Consider the following 15,100-nt stretch of genomic DNA (forward strand, 5'->3'; position numbering starts at 1 on the left):
GCTGTGGTGTCACAGCTCACAACCACCTCCAGCTCTTGGGCGTAGGTGATTGATTCTCTTGTCTCAGCTTTCTGAGTAGCTGGGACTACAGGCGCCTTGCCACAACGCCTGGCTATTTTTTTGTTGCAGTTTGGCTGGGATGGCGTTTGAACCCGCCACCCTCAGTATACGGGGCTGGCACCATACTCACTGAGCCACAGGCACTGCCCAAGAACCTAAAATTTAAAAGATTTTTTATTATAGGTTTCCAAATTTCTTGCCAAAGAGGTGTATGTACATATAATTATATTCTTTTTTGTTTATTTTGCATCTGCTATTGACTCTTTATTATTACAAACTTGTAAACTTCTACAATTCTTTTTTTTTTTTTGCAGTTTTTGGCCAGGGGCTGGGTTTGAACCTGCCACCTCCAGCATATGGGAGCAGCATCCTACTCCTTTGAGCCACAGGCGCCACTGTACTTCCTTTCATAGTCACATGTGTGATTTATGTATCTATTGTATTGGTCAAGAAGTAGCTTTTGAGTTAAAAAACAAATAAATAAATAAAAGAAAAGAAGTATGGAGACTGCTCAAAGAGTGAAAAGTGGACCTTCCCTTTCATTACACTATCCCATTACTAGACATTTACTCAGAAGAAAAGAAATCACTTGAACATGAGGACTTCTGAACAAGAATATGTATCACAGCTCAATTCACAATTGCCAAGATGTGGAAACAACCCAAGTGCCCATCAACTCATGAATTGATAAATAAACTATGGTATATGTAGACCAGGGAATACTATTAAGCCATAAAGAGAAATGGAGACATTCCATCTGTTGTATTTACCTGGATAGATCTGGAGAATATTTGGCCTAAGTAAATGATAACAAGAACAAAAAGGTAGGCTTGGCCCCCATAGCACAGTGGTTACAGTGTGAGCCACATACACAGTGGGTGGCGGGTTCAAACACAGCCTGGGCCAGCTAAACAACAATGACAATTGCAATAAAAAAATAGCTGGGTGTTGTTGTGGGTGCCTGTAGTCTCAGCTACTTGGGAGGCTGAGGCAAGAGAATTGAGGTTGAACCCAAGAGTTTGAGGTTGCTGTGAGCTGTGACACCATAGCACTCTACCCAGGGCAACAGCTTAAAACTCTACCTCAAAAAAAAAAGCAAGCATCCCATGTACTCAATACTAATCTGACACCAGTAGATGAGCACATGAATGCACACATGAGAGATAAACATAATAAAATTCAAGTGGGGGAGAAGTGGAGAAGAAGAAGAGGATTTTGTAAGCTCACAACTTTTGGGCACACTGTAGGCATACAGTGGCATACCTCCTGGGTGAAGGGCTCAACTACAACTTAGAATTTACCTAACAAACTCATACAATGTAAATTAATGGTTTATACCATCAATTAACCTGAAATTAGAAAAAAAAAAGACCCATGTTCATGCTTTGGTTGTTAAATGTCAATAACAACCAAGGTGACCCACAGATTCAGTGAAATCCTTAGCAAAATCCCAATGAAACTTCTTAGAGAAATAAATGTATCCTTTAACTAAAAGGAAATCACACATCACGCCTGTAATCCTAGCACTCTGGGAGGCTGAGGCAGGTGAATTGCCTGAGTTCATGAGTTTGAGACCTGCCTGAGCCAGAGCAAGACCTTATCTCTAAATAATAGCCTGGTGTTGTGCATGGTGGGTGCCTATGGTCCCAACTACTTGGGAGGCTGAGGGAAGAGAATTGCTTGAGTCCAAGAGTATGACATTGCTGTGAGCTGTGATGCTGCGGCACTCTACTGCGGGCAACAAACTGAGACAGCTTGCTGTCAATAGGAAAAGAAACTTCAATGAAATGAAGCAGGAGGTCTCATGTTACATAAATTACAAAACTTATCACACAGCCACCTTATCTAAGCAGTGCAGTACTGCCATGGAGACAGATGTAGAAAGCAATGACCTAGAGAACCAGTCAGAATCCCTCAACTACATTGTCTAATGATGGTCAGTCAGGGTGATACTAACATGTAAGGGGAAAGGACAATCCCTTCAACAAATAGTGCAAAGGAAACTGAATACACAGAAGAAAAATGAAGGTGGACCCTTACTGTGTATGACCTCAAAACTTTACTTAATGGAGGCCAGACCCAGAGGCGCAAGCCTGTAATCCTAGCACTCTGGGAGGCCGAGGTGAGTGGATTGCCTGAGCTCAGAAGTTTGAGACCAGCCTTAGCAAGAGCAAGACCCCCATCTCATCTCTAAAAATAGCCAGGTACTGTGGTGGATGCCAGTAGTCCCAGCTACCTGGAAGGCTGAGGAAAGAGAATGGCTTGAACCCAAGAGTTAGCAGTTGCTATAAGCTATGAAGACACAGCATAGCACTTTACCGAAGGTGACAAAGTGAGACTCTGTCTCAAAGAAAAGCAAAGTTTACTTTCTATTGTAAATATAAGAGCAAAAAATAATGATAGCTGAAAAGATTTATGAGACTGTAAGGAACAATAACTTCCTGGATAAACATCAATATACAAAGAACAAGGTAAACATATCCACTAGGATGTTTATCTTCAAAAATAATAAAAGAAAAATCACCCCAACATAAGAAAGGTTGGTGAAAACATGAAAAAAGAAAGACTTGAGCCCTGTTGCTTGGAATATAAAATGGTGGAAACACTATGAAAACCAGCATGAAATTTCCTCAGATGATTCAAAATTGAATTAGCTGACCTGGAGCCTATAGCTTAGTGGGTAGGGTGCCAACCACATACCCGAGGCTGGTGGGTTAGAACCTGGCCTGGGCCAGCTAGAACACCAATGACAAATGCAACAAAAAAAACAGCTGGGAGTTGTGGTGGACGCCTGAAGTCCTAGCTACTTGGGAGGCTGAGGCAAGAGGATAGCTTTAGCCAAGAGTTTGAGGTTGCTGTGAACTGTGATGCCACTGGCACTCTACTGAAGGCAACATAGTGAGACTATGTCTACAGAAAAAAAATACCAAATTATCTTAAAAGCCAATGATAACACATCTGGGCATATATTCAAAAGAATTAAGGACAGGATTGTAAGTGGATATATACAAACCTCAATTAAAAAGAGAGCAGCAGGGGCACTGCCTGTGGCTCAAAGGAGTAGGGTGCTAGGTCCATATATAGAGGTGGCGGGTTCAAACCCGGCCACCGGCCAAAAACTGCAAAAAAAGAGAGCAGCACTATTTCAGCAGGTGTGGGGGCTCAGAGTTGCAATCTGATCACTATAGGAGGCCCAGGCAGGAGGGAACATTGAGCTCATGAGTTTGAGAGCAGCCTCAGCAAGAACAAGATCCCGTCATTGCTAAAAATAAAAAATGAACCGTGTATCCTGGGAGGCTCCTGTCGTTCCCGCTACTTGAGAGGCTGAAGCAGGAGTATAGCTTGTGCCCAGGAGGTAGACATTGCAGTGAGATAGGATGACACCACTGCATATTACCTGGATGACAAAGTGAGACTCTGTCTTAAAAAAAAATCCCAGGGTGACACCCGAAGCTCAGTGGGTAGGACACTGGCCACATATTCCCAGGCTGGCAGGTTTGAACCGGTCTAGGCCAGCTAAACAACAATGACAACTGGAGCAAAAAAATAGCCAGGCGTTGTGGTGGACATGTATAGTCCCACCTACTCGGGAGGCTGAGAGAAGAGAATCGCTTAAGCCCAAGACTTTGAGGTTGCTGGGAGCTGTGATGCCACACAGTGAGATTCTGTCTCAAAAAAAAAAAAAAGAACTCCCAGGTCATAAACTGAAGTAAATGACAAAAGCACACTTTAATAGTATGTACTAGGAAGAAAACCAAATATTTAAATTACCAAAGAATAAAAATAAATAAATAAATTACCAAAGTAAACCTTTTCCACTTTGTAGGTTTTAAGGAAATTCCTGCTGGCTACAACCTCTATACTGAACAAAGACATCTTCTAAAATATATAAATCAGTAGACACAGTGGTATGGCATCTCATCACATTCTAGACAGGACAGTCTACAAAAGGAATAAATACAAAGAAAAACATACACAATAGTAAAACAGACAATTAAATATATAAAAACCAGAATCATGTATAATATGCAAAAAGGAAAACATGAGACTAGAGGTGGCTGAAACAAATGACAGTGGAGTAGGAACCACACCCATCATTCCAGTGAGCTATGCTCACCACACGAACCTGGGGATCTAACACAGGGCCCTCCTGTCCCCTCACTTTTCCTCTTACTCAGTAAAAATCTCAGCAGCGCCCACAGCTCAGTAGGTAGGGCGCTGGCCACATACACTGAGGCTGGTGGGTTCAAACCTGGCCCGAGCTAGCTAAAACAACAATGGCAACTACAACCAAAAAATAGCTGGGCGTTGTGGCGGGTGCCTGTAGTCCCAGCTACTTGGGAGGCTGAGGCAAGAGAATCACTTAAGCCCAAGAGTTAGAGGTTGCTGTGAGCTGTGACAACACGGCACTCTACCCAGGGTGACAGCTTGAGACTCTGTCTCTAAATAAATAAATACACAAATCTCATAAGAGCCAATCTTGTCCCCACCTACACACAGCAGCAAAGTGTGGGCAAAGCATAATTATAGAGTGGCTCAGGGATCTTGTGAAATAGGAAGAAACACATACACTGGTCTCCTCCCAGTTTCCTCACATACACTCCTAACACGTTGAAATTTCCTGGGTGACAGGAATGTGACATGTTCTAATAAGTCTATTTCAATGGTGTCCTCCATAAGGGCTGGTCAGTAGAAATACAAAACTGTGACTAAAAGGCTGAAATTTTCAGGCCCAGCCAACATCCCCTAGAAAGGGGAAAGGGCTGAAGGCTGAGTCAACATCAATCATGCCCACATGATGACACCTCAATAAAAATCCCTGCCTGTGGGGTTAGCAGAAATTCCAAATGCAAAACACATAGATGTGTGTGGAGGGTGGGGTATCCAGTGAAGCTGCAAGGAGCCTTGCCCTGTGAGTGTCTTCATCTGCTGTTCATCTGTATTGTCTCACATGTCCCTTATAATAAACCACAAGCACAGAAAGTGTGTCACTGAGAGCTGTGAGCCAGCCTTGAAAATAATCACACCAGACCAGGGCCTCAACACACCTCCACCTCGCATCTGTTTGGTTAAAAGAAGAAGTGACAACCTGCTACTTGTGAGTGGAGTATGACATGGGAGCAGGCTTGGGTGACCATAACTCAGGCAGACAGGGTCACAAATCAAGTACAGGAAGCTCTCTTCTGGTCAGCAAAATGTGCTGGGTTTTTCCCCACCAACAACCAGTTTTTAGTGGCCATCAAAGGGTTTCCTGTGTTGAGTGGCAGGGGAGAAGGCGATGAACACTCTGGCTTTCTCTTAATCTCCAACTGACCTGAAAAGGCAGAGAGGGCTGGAGACAGCTCCCCATGTCCCCTGGCTCCAGATGTAAAAAAAAAGCGCAGCCAGTGTGTTCCCAGGCCCTGATTAGGCCTTCCAAGTACAGGAAATGGGATGGCACCTGAAGAGGTCAACATGTGGGGTCTGTTGCAGTATCTCCTTTCACCTTCATGGACAAGGAACTAAGGACCAGATGGAGTCAAATACAGAAAGACACACAATAGGGAAAAGAGATCCTTGGAAATGGCCCTGCAGTGACCCAGACAGAGGACCAAAAAGATCACAGAGGTGTCATGCAATCAAATAATTTGCCTTGATCTCTGTTTCAGCTGGAGAACTACTGCAGGTTGAAAAAAAATCAACTGTTCCACATCCAAAGAACAGAGTGGTACATAAAGACAAAGATTTCTGCTTAGAACTCACAGGATTTAACCTTTTGTTCATAACCGAACCCCTAATTTGCAACCTTTCCCACACACCGTATAGCAGTATGGCTTCCACTGTGCCCACCTGAGCTCTTATCGGAGTGCACATCTTTGATCCATTCTTCTCAGTTTGAATTACATGGTGTTTTCACTTCAATCTCCACAGTCCAGGGCTCTTTCCCTTCCTCCAACATGGAGAGAATGGTCAGGTCAGGAAGCAAGAGTCCTGCTTATAAAAACAAAGAATCAAGAAGTACTGTGGGTTTGGCAAAATTAAAACCCTATGGTTAGGTAAGACAGAGGACATTATAAATGGATCAAGCAAAGTATTTCTCAGGTTGGGCACAGTGGCTTATACCTATAATCCTAGCACTCTGGGAGGTAGAGGCAGGTAGATAGCTTGAGCTCAGGAGTTGAGACCAGCCTGAGCAAGAGTGAGACTCCCTCTCTAAAAAAATAGCTAGGTGTTGTGGGGAGCATCTGTAGTCCCAGCTTTTCAGGAGGCTGTGGCAAGAGGATCCCTTGAGCCCAAGACTTTGAGGCTGCTATAAGTTATGACACCATGTTACACTACCAAGCAGGACAAAGTGAGACTGTCTCAAAAAAAAGAAAACAAATTTCACAAATTCATCCACATAAGGCCGCCTTCTCAATGTGTATGAATCTGTGCTATACAAACATCGAGCTCTCTGTCAGGAAGTACTGAATCAAAGGTCCTGGGTAGAAAATAGGGAACTAGGTATTTTTCTAAAAAATCTACCATGAGGGATTTTTGCATAGGTAGGCCCTAGTACGACAGCAGGCACAAAAGCTGAGGAAATGGGACGCTGAAAGTCCAGAAAGGACATAGAGCTTTTCACTCAGTTAAGCTATGCGGTGGTTCCCACAAGGCACAGAAGAGAAAATACAAAGACATACAGGGTAGAGCCCAACTGTGAGAGCCACGTTATCCTCACCCAGGGAGACCAGGTTCCTGTATTTCTCCAACATTTCGGCCCTGTATAAAGTCCTCTGAGCAGGATCCAGGTACTGCCACTCTTCCTGAGAGAATTCTATAGCCACCTCCCTGAATATCAAGGGTCCCTAAAATGGAAAATGTGTTTCACCATATTGAGATGTAATGAAATCTTTACTTCACAGAAAACCAAAAAGTGATTAAAAAAATTGATGTGGGCTCAGTGCCCGTAGCACAGTGGTTATGGTGCCAGCCACATGCACTGAGGCTGGCAGGTTCAAACCCAGCCCAGGCCAGCTAAACAACAATGACAACTGTAACAAAAAGATAGCTGGGTGGTGTGGGGGTTGCCAGTAGTCCCAGTCACTTGAGAAGCTAAGGCAAGAGAATGGCTTAAGCCCAAGAGTTGGAGGTTGCTGTGAGCTGTGATGATATGGCACTCTACCAAGGTCAACAAAGTGAGACTGTCTCAAGAAAAAAAAAAGTCCTTGAAGAAACAGCACAGCCTCTGCCAAAAGGAAACACTCAGAATGATTAAACCAACCTCCTGCTCATGTTTTATAATATAGATTCAATATGATAGAACATTCGGTATCATTGATGCCCGTCTGTCTGTCCATACTATTCTTTTTTATGTGTGAGACAGAATCTCATTTTGTCATCCTCGGTAGAGTGCCAAGGCGTCACAGCTAACAGTAACCTCAAACTCTTGGGCTCAGGTGATTCTCTTGCCTCAGCCAAATAAGTAGCTGTAACTACAGTCATCTGCCATAACCTACAGCTACTTTTAGAGAAGGGGTCTCACCCTTGCTCCGACTGGTCTGGAAACTGTTAGCTCAGGCTATCCACATACGTCGACCCCCCACAGTGCTAGGATTAAAGGGGGGAACAACTGCGTCTGTTGTTTATATTCTTCTTTTTCATTTTTTTTTTTGAGACAGAGCCTCAAGCTATCCCCCTGGGTAGAGTGCCGTGGCATCACAGCTCACAGCAACCTCTAACTCCTGGGCTCAAGCGAGTCTACTGCCTCAGCCTCCCAAGCAGCTGGGACCACAGGCGCCTGCCACAATGCCCGGCTATTTTTGGTTGCAGCCGTCATTGTTGTTTTGGCAGGCCCAGGCTGGATTCAAACCCGCCACCTTGGGTGTATGTGGCTGGCACCTTTGCCACCTGAGCCACAGGCGCCGAGCCTATTATTCTTGGTAATAAACAATTTGGCATGAGAAGCACAGGGATTCACCCAATTTAGCTTGAAATGTAGTAGAAAATCAAGCAGAAAGATGTATTCTAGCTTGGCATCTGCGGCTCAAGTGGCTAAGGTGCCAGCCACATACACCTGAGCAGCTGGGTTTGAATCCAGCCTGAGCCCGCCAAACAACGATGAAAACTACAACTGAAAAATAGCCAGGCGTTGTGGCAGGCGCCTGTGGTCCCAGCTACTTGGGAGCTGTGCTTGAGCCCAGGAGATAGAGGTTGCTATGAGCTGTGATGCCACAGCACTCTACCCAGGCCAACAACTTAAGGCTCTGTCTCAAAAAAAAAAAGAAAGATGTCTTCTAACAAGGTACCCTTTCCAGAATGTACCATGTTACCCCATAACTTCCATGTGCAGCTGGTCTAATCCTTATGTACAGAGAACTGGCAGTACAACCAAATGCAGCCCTTGAATAGTCCCTGCTGCCCTACTACACTGAAACCCAGGACCATACCTCCTCTCTAACCTAGGGCTTGGGTGAAGCCCTTCCTAGGACTTTGTCTAATGGAGCCTCTTCATGAGTTCATGTCACTAGGGCACAGTGACATGGCTTCAAAGTGGAAATGAGAATAAACGAAAGAAGGCATGGGTGAGGGGGAGCAACCCTCAGAATAGCTCAGAGTCAGAGAAGATCAGCAACTCCAAAGCCAGCATTTGAGAAAGGAAAGACACATGATGATCCACTGAGAATATCACTGTACCTGAGTAGAAACCATTCTAGATTCCTCTTCTTTCCTTTTACCTTTAATCTCAGCTTCTTCACCAAAGGCAATCTTTAAAAATCAATCCCTATTGTAAAAAAATAGGATGTTTAATACTCACTCAGTCAACACACTCCCCTTTTGTTGAAAGGATCTCTTGGAGAGGAAAGACTTCCTATGTAAGGAGATGGTTCTCAGACTGGGCGAGGTGGCTCATGCCGAAGTGGGCAGATTGCCTGAGCTCCCAAGTTGGGAGACTAGCCTGAGCCAGAGCGAGACCCCATCTCTGAAGAAAATAGCCAGGTGTTGTGCTGGGTGCCTGTAGTCCCAGCTCCTCATGAGGCTGAGGCAAGAGAATCACTTGAGCTCAAGAGTTAGAGGTTGCTGTGAGCTATGTCAGCACAGTACTCTACCGGGGGCAACAAAGGGAGACTATCTCAAAAAAAAAAAAAGAAAGAAAAAACAAAAGAACATGGTTCTCTCCTGTCCATAACACCAGGGGGATGCAGGGTCAACACTCCTACAGGATGAGAACTAGTCATTCTCTGACCCCTTCAGCAGACCTAGGCCCTCTCGTGCTGAAGCCCCCATAGACCCTGTAGCACTGGGGAGCTGAACTGTATTGAGCTCCACTCCAGGGCACAGCCCCTCACCCCTCTGAACTCAGCCATCAGAATTGGAGAACACAAAGCCTTGTTGCTCAGTGCTGTACAAAGACTGGACACACCTGGTCACTGGAACCATTACTCAAGGTGGGTCCCAACCTGACTGTGGAAATGGCAGGGGGGACATGAGAGATGTATTTGAAAAAAGCCTCAGGATTCTAATGTCACACCAGGCTGAGTTCTGCTCACAGGGCCAAGGCCAGGACCCCTCCTTCCTTCTGGATCTGTTGTCCCCCTGGAGACTTCTTGTCACCAGTGTTCAGAAAGTAAAAGGTGAGAGACCCAAAAGAAAATGTCAGGTTGGCCAAAGTGAACCAGGAGGGTCCAGATGGGAGTGAAGATGTGGCTGAAATATTAAATATTAAATAGCGGGCAGAAGTCCCCAGTAAGAAGGTGAAAGGGTGCATGTGACCTGCAGCTGAGGGGAAAAGACTTCTACAAAAAGAGAGCTCCAATGTAAACACCGTGAGGCAGGAACAACCTGGGGAAAAGAGGCCCTCGGAGCACAGTCAGCCAAGGCGCAGTCCTGCATACTACTTCTTATGTCTAAAGTTAAGATTCAAAATGTGGTTCACATAGATGGAACTGGAAAGTGTTCTTCTTAGCAAAGTGTCACAGGAATAGAAGAAAAAGTGTCCAATGTACACAGCTGTATTATGAAATTAATTTATAGCTTCCATATGAAATCTATAACCTAATAACAGCCTAAGTATACGGGGAGGAGGGAGGGAGAAGGGAGGGGGAAATGGGTGGAGGGAGGGTGATTGGAGGGATCACTTCTATGGTTTATCTTACAAGGGTACAAGTGAATCTTTCTAAGAGTAGAATATAATTGTCTTAATACAATAACTAAGAAAATGACATGTAGGCTATGTTAACCAGTTTGATGAAAAGATTTCAAATTGTATATGAAAACACCACATTGTACCCCAGAATTGCATTAATGTACATAGTTATTATTTAATTAAAAAAAAGATTCAAAATGTGTTGTCCCACCTGTTTCATGTAAACATGTACTTTCTCCATCTTTAATAGAAAAATGCACCGAACATATTGCTGACCCATCACAGGTTAACTCACATTTGCACCAGCATGAGGTATTAACAATTTTTAAAACATGGGATAAAGTATGATTTTGTAAAAGTTTCTTGATTTTGTCACTGGAATAATAACCAGTGACACAAGATTCCGTCTGCCCCAAATTACCAGTCAACAATGTGTTAAGATAGAATGTCTTGGCCAGGATCGTTGGCTCATGCCTGTAATCATAGCACTCTGGGAGGCTAAGGCAGGAGGATCCCGTGAGCTCATGAGTTCTAAAACAGGCTGAGCAACAGTGAGACCCAGTGTCTACTAAAAATAGAAACTAGCAAGGTGTTGTGGTAGGCCCCTCAACTCCCAGCTACTTGGGAGGCTGAGGCAAGAGGATCTCTGAAGCCAAAGAGCTTGAAAGTGCTATGAGTTATGATGACACCAGGGCATACTACCTGCGGCAACAGATATCGTCTAAAAAAAAAGTTAATATACAAATGAAAATAAAACTAAATATGTATTAAGCAGTATAGACAGGATGCAGGCCACCATGAGACTCTGAGTCTCAATGTGCATAATCGCAATTGTGCACAATGGCAGGGCCAGAAGTGGAGTCAGACCATTCCCTGTCACTACTGAGTAGAGCTCTCAGGTCCTGAGACAGGGAGGGTATATTGTTACGAAATGTCTTCCCTTTAATGTAGGAAATAGAAAAACTACTCATACTGAACATGAAATAATATTTTCTCTCTAGTCACTAATGTGTGTGGTTTTACTCAGTGACCTCTACTCTGGGAGACCCCCAGGTGGCTGCCTGATAATCTCACTCAATTTTGATAGTACTGACTTGTGGATAGGGTCAGATCCCACAAGACAAAGACTGAGTCCCCACAACTGTCCCTCCCTTCAGATGCAGATAAATATTATGGTTTCCAACCCCCATTCTAGGTTTTCATTAATCTGTGAGAATGGTGCTTGCTTCTGTCCACGTATGTGCTCTGGAATATTTCTGTATCAAATGAGTCAACCTACAGAAAAGGTTTTCCTAAGTGTGTGAACAGCTCTATCAAATTACAAAAATATGAGGAAAGAGTTATACAAGACACAACTTACAGCTTTTCAGGACTGAGCCTGACAAACTGGAGATCTAATGCCACATCCACACAGTGTGATAACCGAGTTTCCGTATGGGTGACCCTATGGGTGTGTGATGGACACCTGCATGCTGATGTGGAGGGACCCCCACATAGTATAGGGACCAGAGGTGCTATATTGTGTGTTGAAGGCTCACTGATGTATTGATCGTGAAAGCAGAACTCATACACTGCCCCACTCCCTACCCCATCTCAGGAAAAGGGAAGAGGATGACCCATAATGGTATGAGTCAACTCAGTGCCTGCTGGCTGAATCCTGGCTACAAGTGGAGGATAGCCTGTGAGGCTGGGAATTATTTTATGCATAAGCATTACGGACAGGCATCATTCAATTCTCAACTTCATCTGTATCTTTGCAGCAAATGGTAAACTTATTGGATCACAAATAGGGGAAACACTAAGTTACAACTTAATCATCACAATCACCTCAAGACTCATCTGGGCTCAGGGGCCCTGTCTTCATATCCTTGTGTTTCCCTCCCTCATTCTCTACAATCCTCTCATCCTCACCTTCTCTTGCTTTTCCCTTCTCCTCTATGTTTTTCCCCTGGGCTTCTGCTCCTCATTCTGTTGCCCTCTCTCCTGCTCTTTCTCTCATTCTTTATTCTATTCCTTCTTTATCTCACGTTATCTTTCCCTCTTTCTTCCCCATCTCTGCTTCCTTTCTGCTCTCCTTTTCAAGTTTCCTCTTCCTTGTCCCATACCCTGCCTTCTCTCTCTCCCATCCAGCTTTGGTTCCTTCTCTGCTCTCCTTGTCACCAGGTGCCCCCTCCTGGTGTCCCAGCACCAGGCTGCTGTCTGCCCTCACTCCCAATCATTCCTGCCCTCCCAGGACTCTCTGTCTGAGGCGACTCCCCATTTGCTGGCCTCTCCCTGTGTCGCTGTCCTTCATGTGTCAGGAGATCTAGGTTTTCTCTAAATTGCTTCAGGGACTGTTCTCCCCCTGCTGGTGTCTTGCCTTCTGCTTTCACTCTCTTGTCTCATTGCAAATCCCTCCCAGGTCCTCAATTGGGCAGCATTCATGCGTGTACCTCAGTCTTCCTCTAAGTTTTTCTGTTTCCTCTCTTTTGCACTCAGTGTCTCTTACTCCACACATTCAAAAATATAAAACAGGATGGCTTGGGGCCTATAACTCAAGCGGCTAGGGCGTCAGCCACATACACAGGAGCTGCCCGGTTCAAATCCAGCCTGGGCCTGCCAAACAACAATGACAACTACAGCCAAAAAACAGGCAGGTGTTGGGGTGAGCGCCTGTAGTCTCAGCTACTCGGGAGGCTGAGGCAAGAGAATTGCTTAAGCCTAAGAGTTTGAGGTTGCTGTCAGATGTGATGCCACGGCACTCTACCCAGGGGTGACAGCTTGAGACTGTCTCAGAAAAAAAGAAAAGAAAAGAAAAGAAACAGGAAGGGCAGTGTCTGTGGCTCAAAGGAGTAGGGCTCCAGCAGCTCTATCTACTGGAGGTGGCCAGTTCAAACCTGGTCCCGGCCAAAAACTGCAAAAACAAACAACGAAACAGGAATAACATGCTTACATGAAGAGCTCATGAGAGTTAGGGATTAAAGGACATTAGGTATCATATGACAAGTACTGCTGTCCTGTCCCAACCTGCACCTAGCAGAAGTGGTTATGGAGCACTGTCTAGGACAATGGCAGGATGTGTTTGAGGGGGCAGATTAGGGCAGAGGTGGGGTCTGCAGAACCCCAAGGCCAAGCATAGGACATGGATCCTCCAGGGTTGGAGCTGTAACACTGCCCTTCAGGGAGGGTTCCAGCAAGGCCTGGGGGCCCTGTTATGTGACTAAACCCTTCTCCATCTCCCCTCCCCAGAATAAAAGACCTAGCCGGCTCCATCCCAAGTGTTCTGCTGGAAAGACCATAGCCAGCCAACCCCTTTTAGCAAGCTGTGGAATCTTCCTACCCCTATGCAAACAAACCCCAAACCACTCTCCTTGCAGTAACCACCTTTGTCTGGACGTATCTCAGTCCCCTTTCATTAAACTAGGCCTGGACCTCTCCTGGTCTCATCTCTGGGTACACTGGTGAACGGCTTTGAGCTCTGATTGGCAGGAACAGCCGAACCGGGTGAGGACTTTTGCTGTCCTGGGTGAGGACTTTTGAGGGCCCCAGGGGAGTGCAGGGATCACTGAAGGGCTTTAAGGAGGAACAGAGTGTGAAAGCGCAGAAGTCTGGGGACCCAACCCACCTGAGGCGACTCAGCTCACAGGGAAGCGACCCCTGGGACGAGAATTTATTCCAGGCGAAGGAACTGTGCAGGGAGTTAAGGGCTCTGCAGGCCAATTCGGTGTATAAAAGCACGGGGGACTGCGAAGTGAACACCCAATCCGAAAAAGGAAACTCACCAGCCACGCAGTCCCCTTTTTCCACCACCACAGCTTCCAGGTCTACAGGCGCAGGAGAGGCTGCAGCCCGGATGGCCCTAGCCTAAGCCTAAAAAGGCTGTGCTCTAAAAGAAAAAAACAAAACAACAAAAAAATGGTACCCAGTTTCACGGATTTAGGAGCAACTGAGGGATCAGGGAAATGGAATCTGGCTGGGAGCATCAAAGTCTGCTGGGATTAAATCCAGGGACGTTCCTGCAATTAAAATTAAGTTCTGTGATTACCTTAAACACGCCAGGAATGTCTGCAGGTGAGGCAAACTACAATATGAATTGCAAACCCCTCCCTGGGCTGAATGTGTAGTTTCAGGCTGATGCCTAACAGAACACACTAGAAATTCTTTGTTTCTGTTCCTCCTTCAACCGGAGGGGGAACTTCAAGCCTGAGTTGACCTTGAGAGACTTTCATAGGGACAACACCCTGAGGCGTGGAGAGCTCAGGCCAGTGTAAGGAGCGTTGCTTTGAAAAAAGCAGTGACTCTTGAATCTAGATGGGAATTACGTACATGTTCTTCATACTAGTTATTCTCTTATACTCTAGAGATTATGTCCCTTTAAGATAAACTTTGTTGGGCGTGTGGGCTCACAGGAGGGTCACGTCAGTATGTTCTATACGTACCATAAATTCGTGTGAATATAAGGTCATTCGAAAGTACGATTTTATTTTAAAGTTGTTATATATTTTAGGTCTTTTGTTTTCTCTTCTCAAGTGATCCTCCTGCTTCAGCTTCCCAGGGAGCTGAGACTATGAGTGCATGAGCATATCCAACCTGAAATTATTAAAACAGAATTTACTCATTATATAGTTTCACCTTTTTAGTGATTTTGGATGAAATAAAATCTATTGGGTGCCAGTTTTCTTGGCACCACAACAAAAATGTCTTTCTTTCATGAAAGACTCACTCTGAATAGGAATACCAGTCAGTGGCAAGTGGCTTAATGGTTTCTAGGGATTCAGCAATACAGATTATCTATCTCCTTGTAATAAAGTTGACGTCTGTGGATTTTTCCCTTTTATTTATTTATTTATTTATTTATTTTGAGACAGAGCCTCAAGCTGTCCCCCTGGGTAGAGTGCTGTGGCATCACAGCTCACAGCAACCTCCAACTCCTGGGCTCAAGCCAGTCTCCTGCCT

At 45.0% G+C, this 15,100-nt stretch overlaps 1 protein-coding gene across 1 annotated transcript in view; it reads right to left on the reverse strand.

Annotated features, from left to right (window-relative positions):
- The window catches only part of LOC111722105 (zinc finger protein 880-like), a 47,350-nt gene that overhangs the window by 28,779 nt on the left and 3,471 nt on the right, over positions 1-15,100 (reverse strand). Inside the window, 3 exon segments of the mRNA XM_023507982.1 lie at positions 5,890-6,033; positions 6,761-6,887; positions 8,716-8,795. Of these exon segments, the coding sequence (XP_023363750.1) occupies positions 5,890-6,033; positions 6,761-6,887; positions 8,716-8,795 (351 nt within the window).

This window comes from Otolemur garnettii, unplaced genomic scaffold (assembly GCF_000181295.1).
Source record: "Otolemur garnettii isolate 467f Iridium unplaced genomic scaffold, OtoGar3 scaffold00212, whole genome shotgun sequence".
Lineage (NCBI taxonomy): Eukaryota > Metazoa > Chordata > Mammalia > Primates > Galagidae > Otolemur > Otolemur garnettii.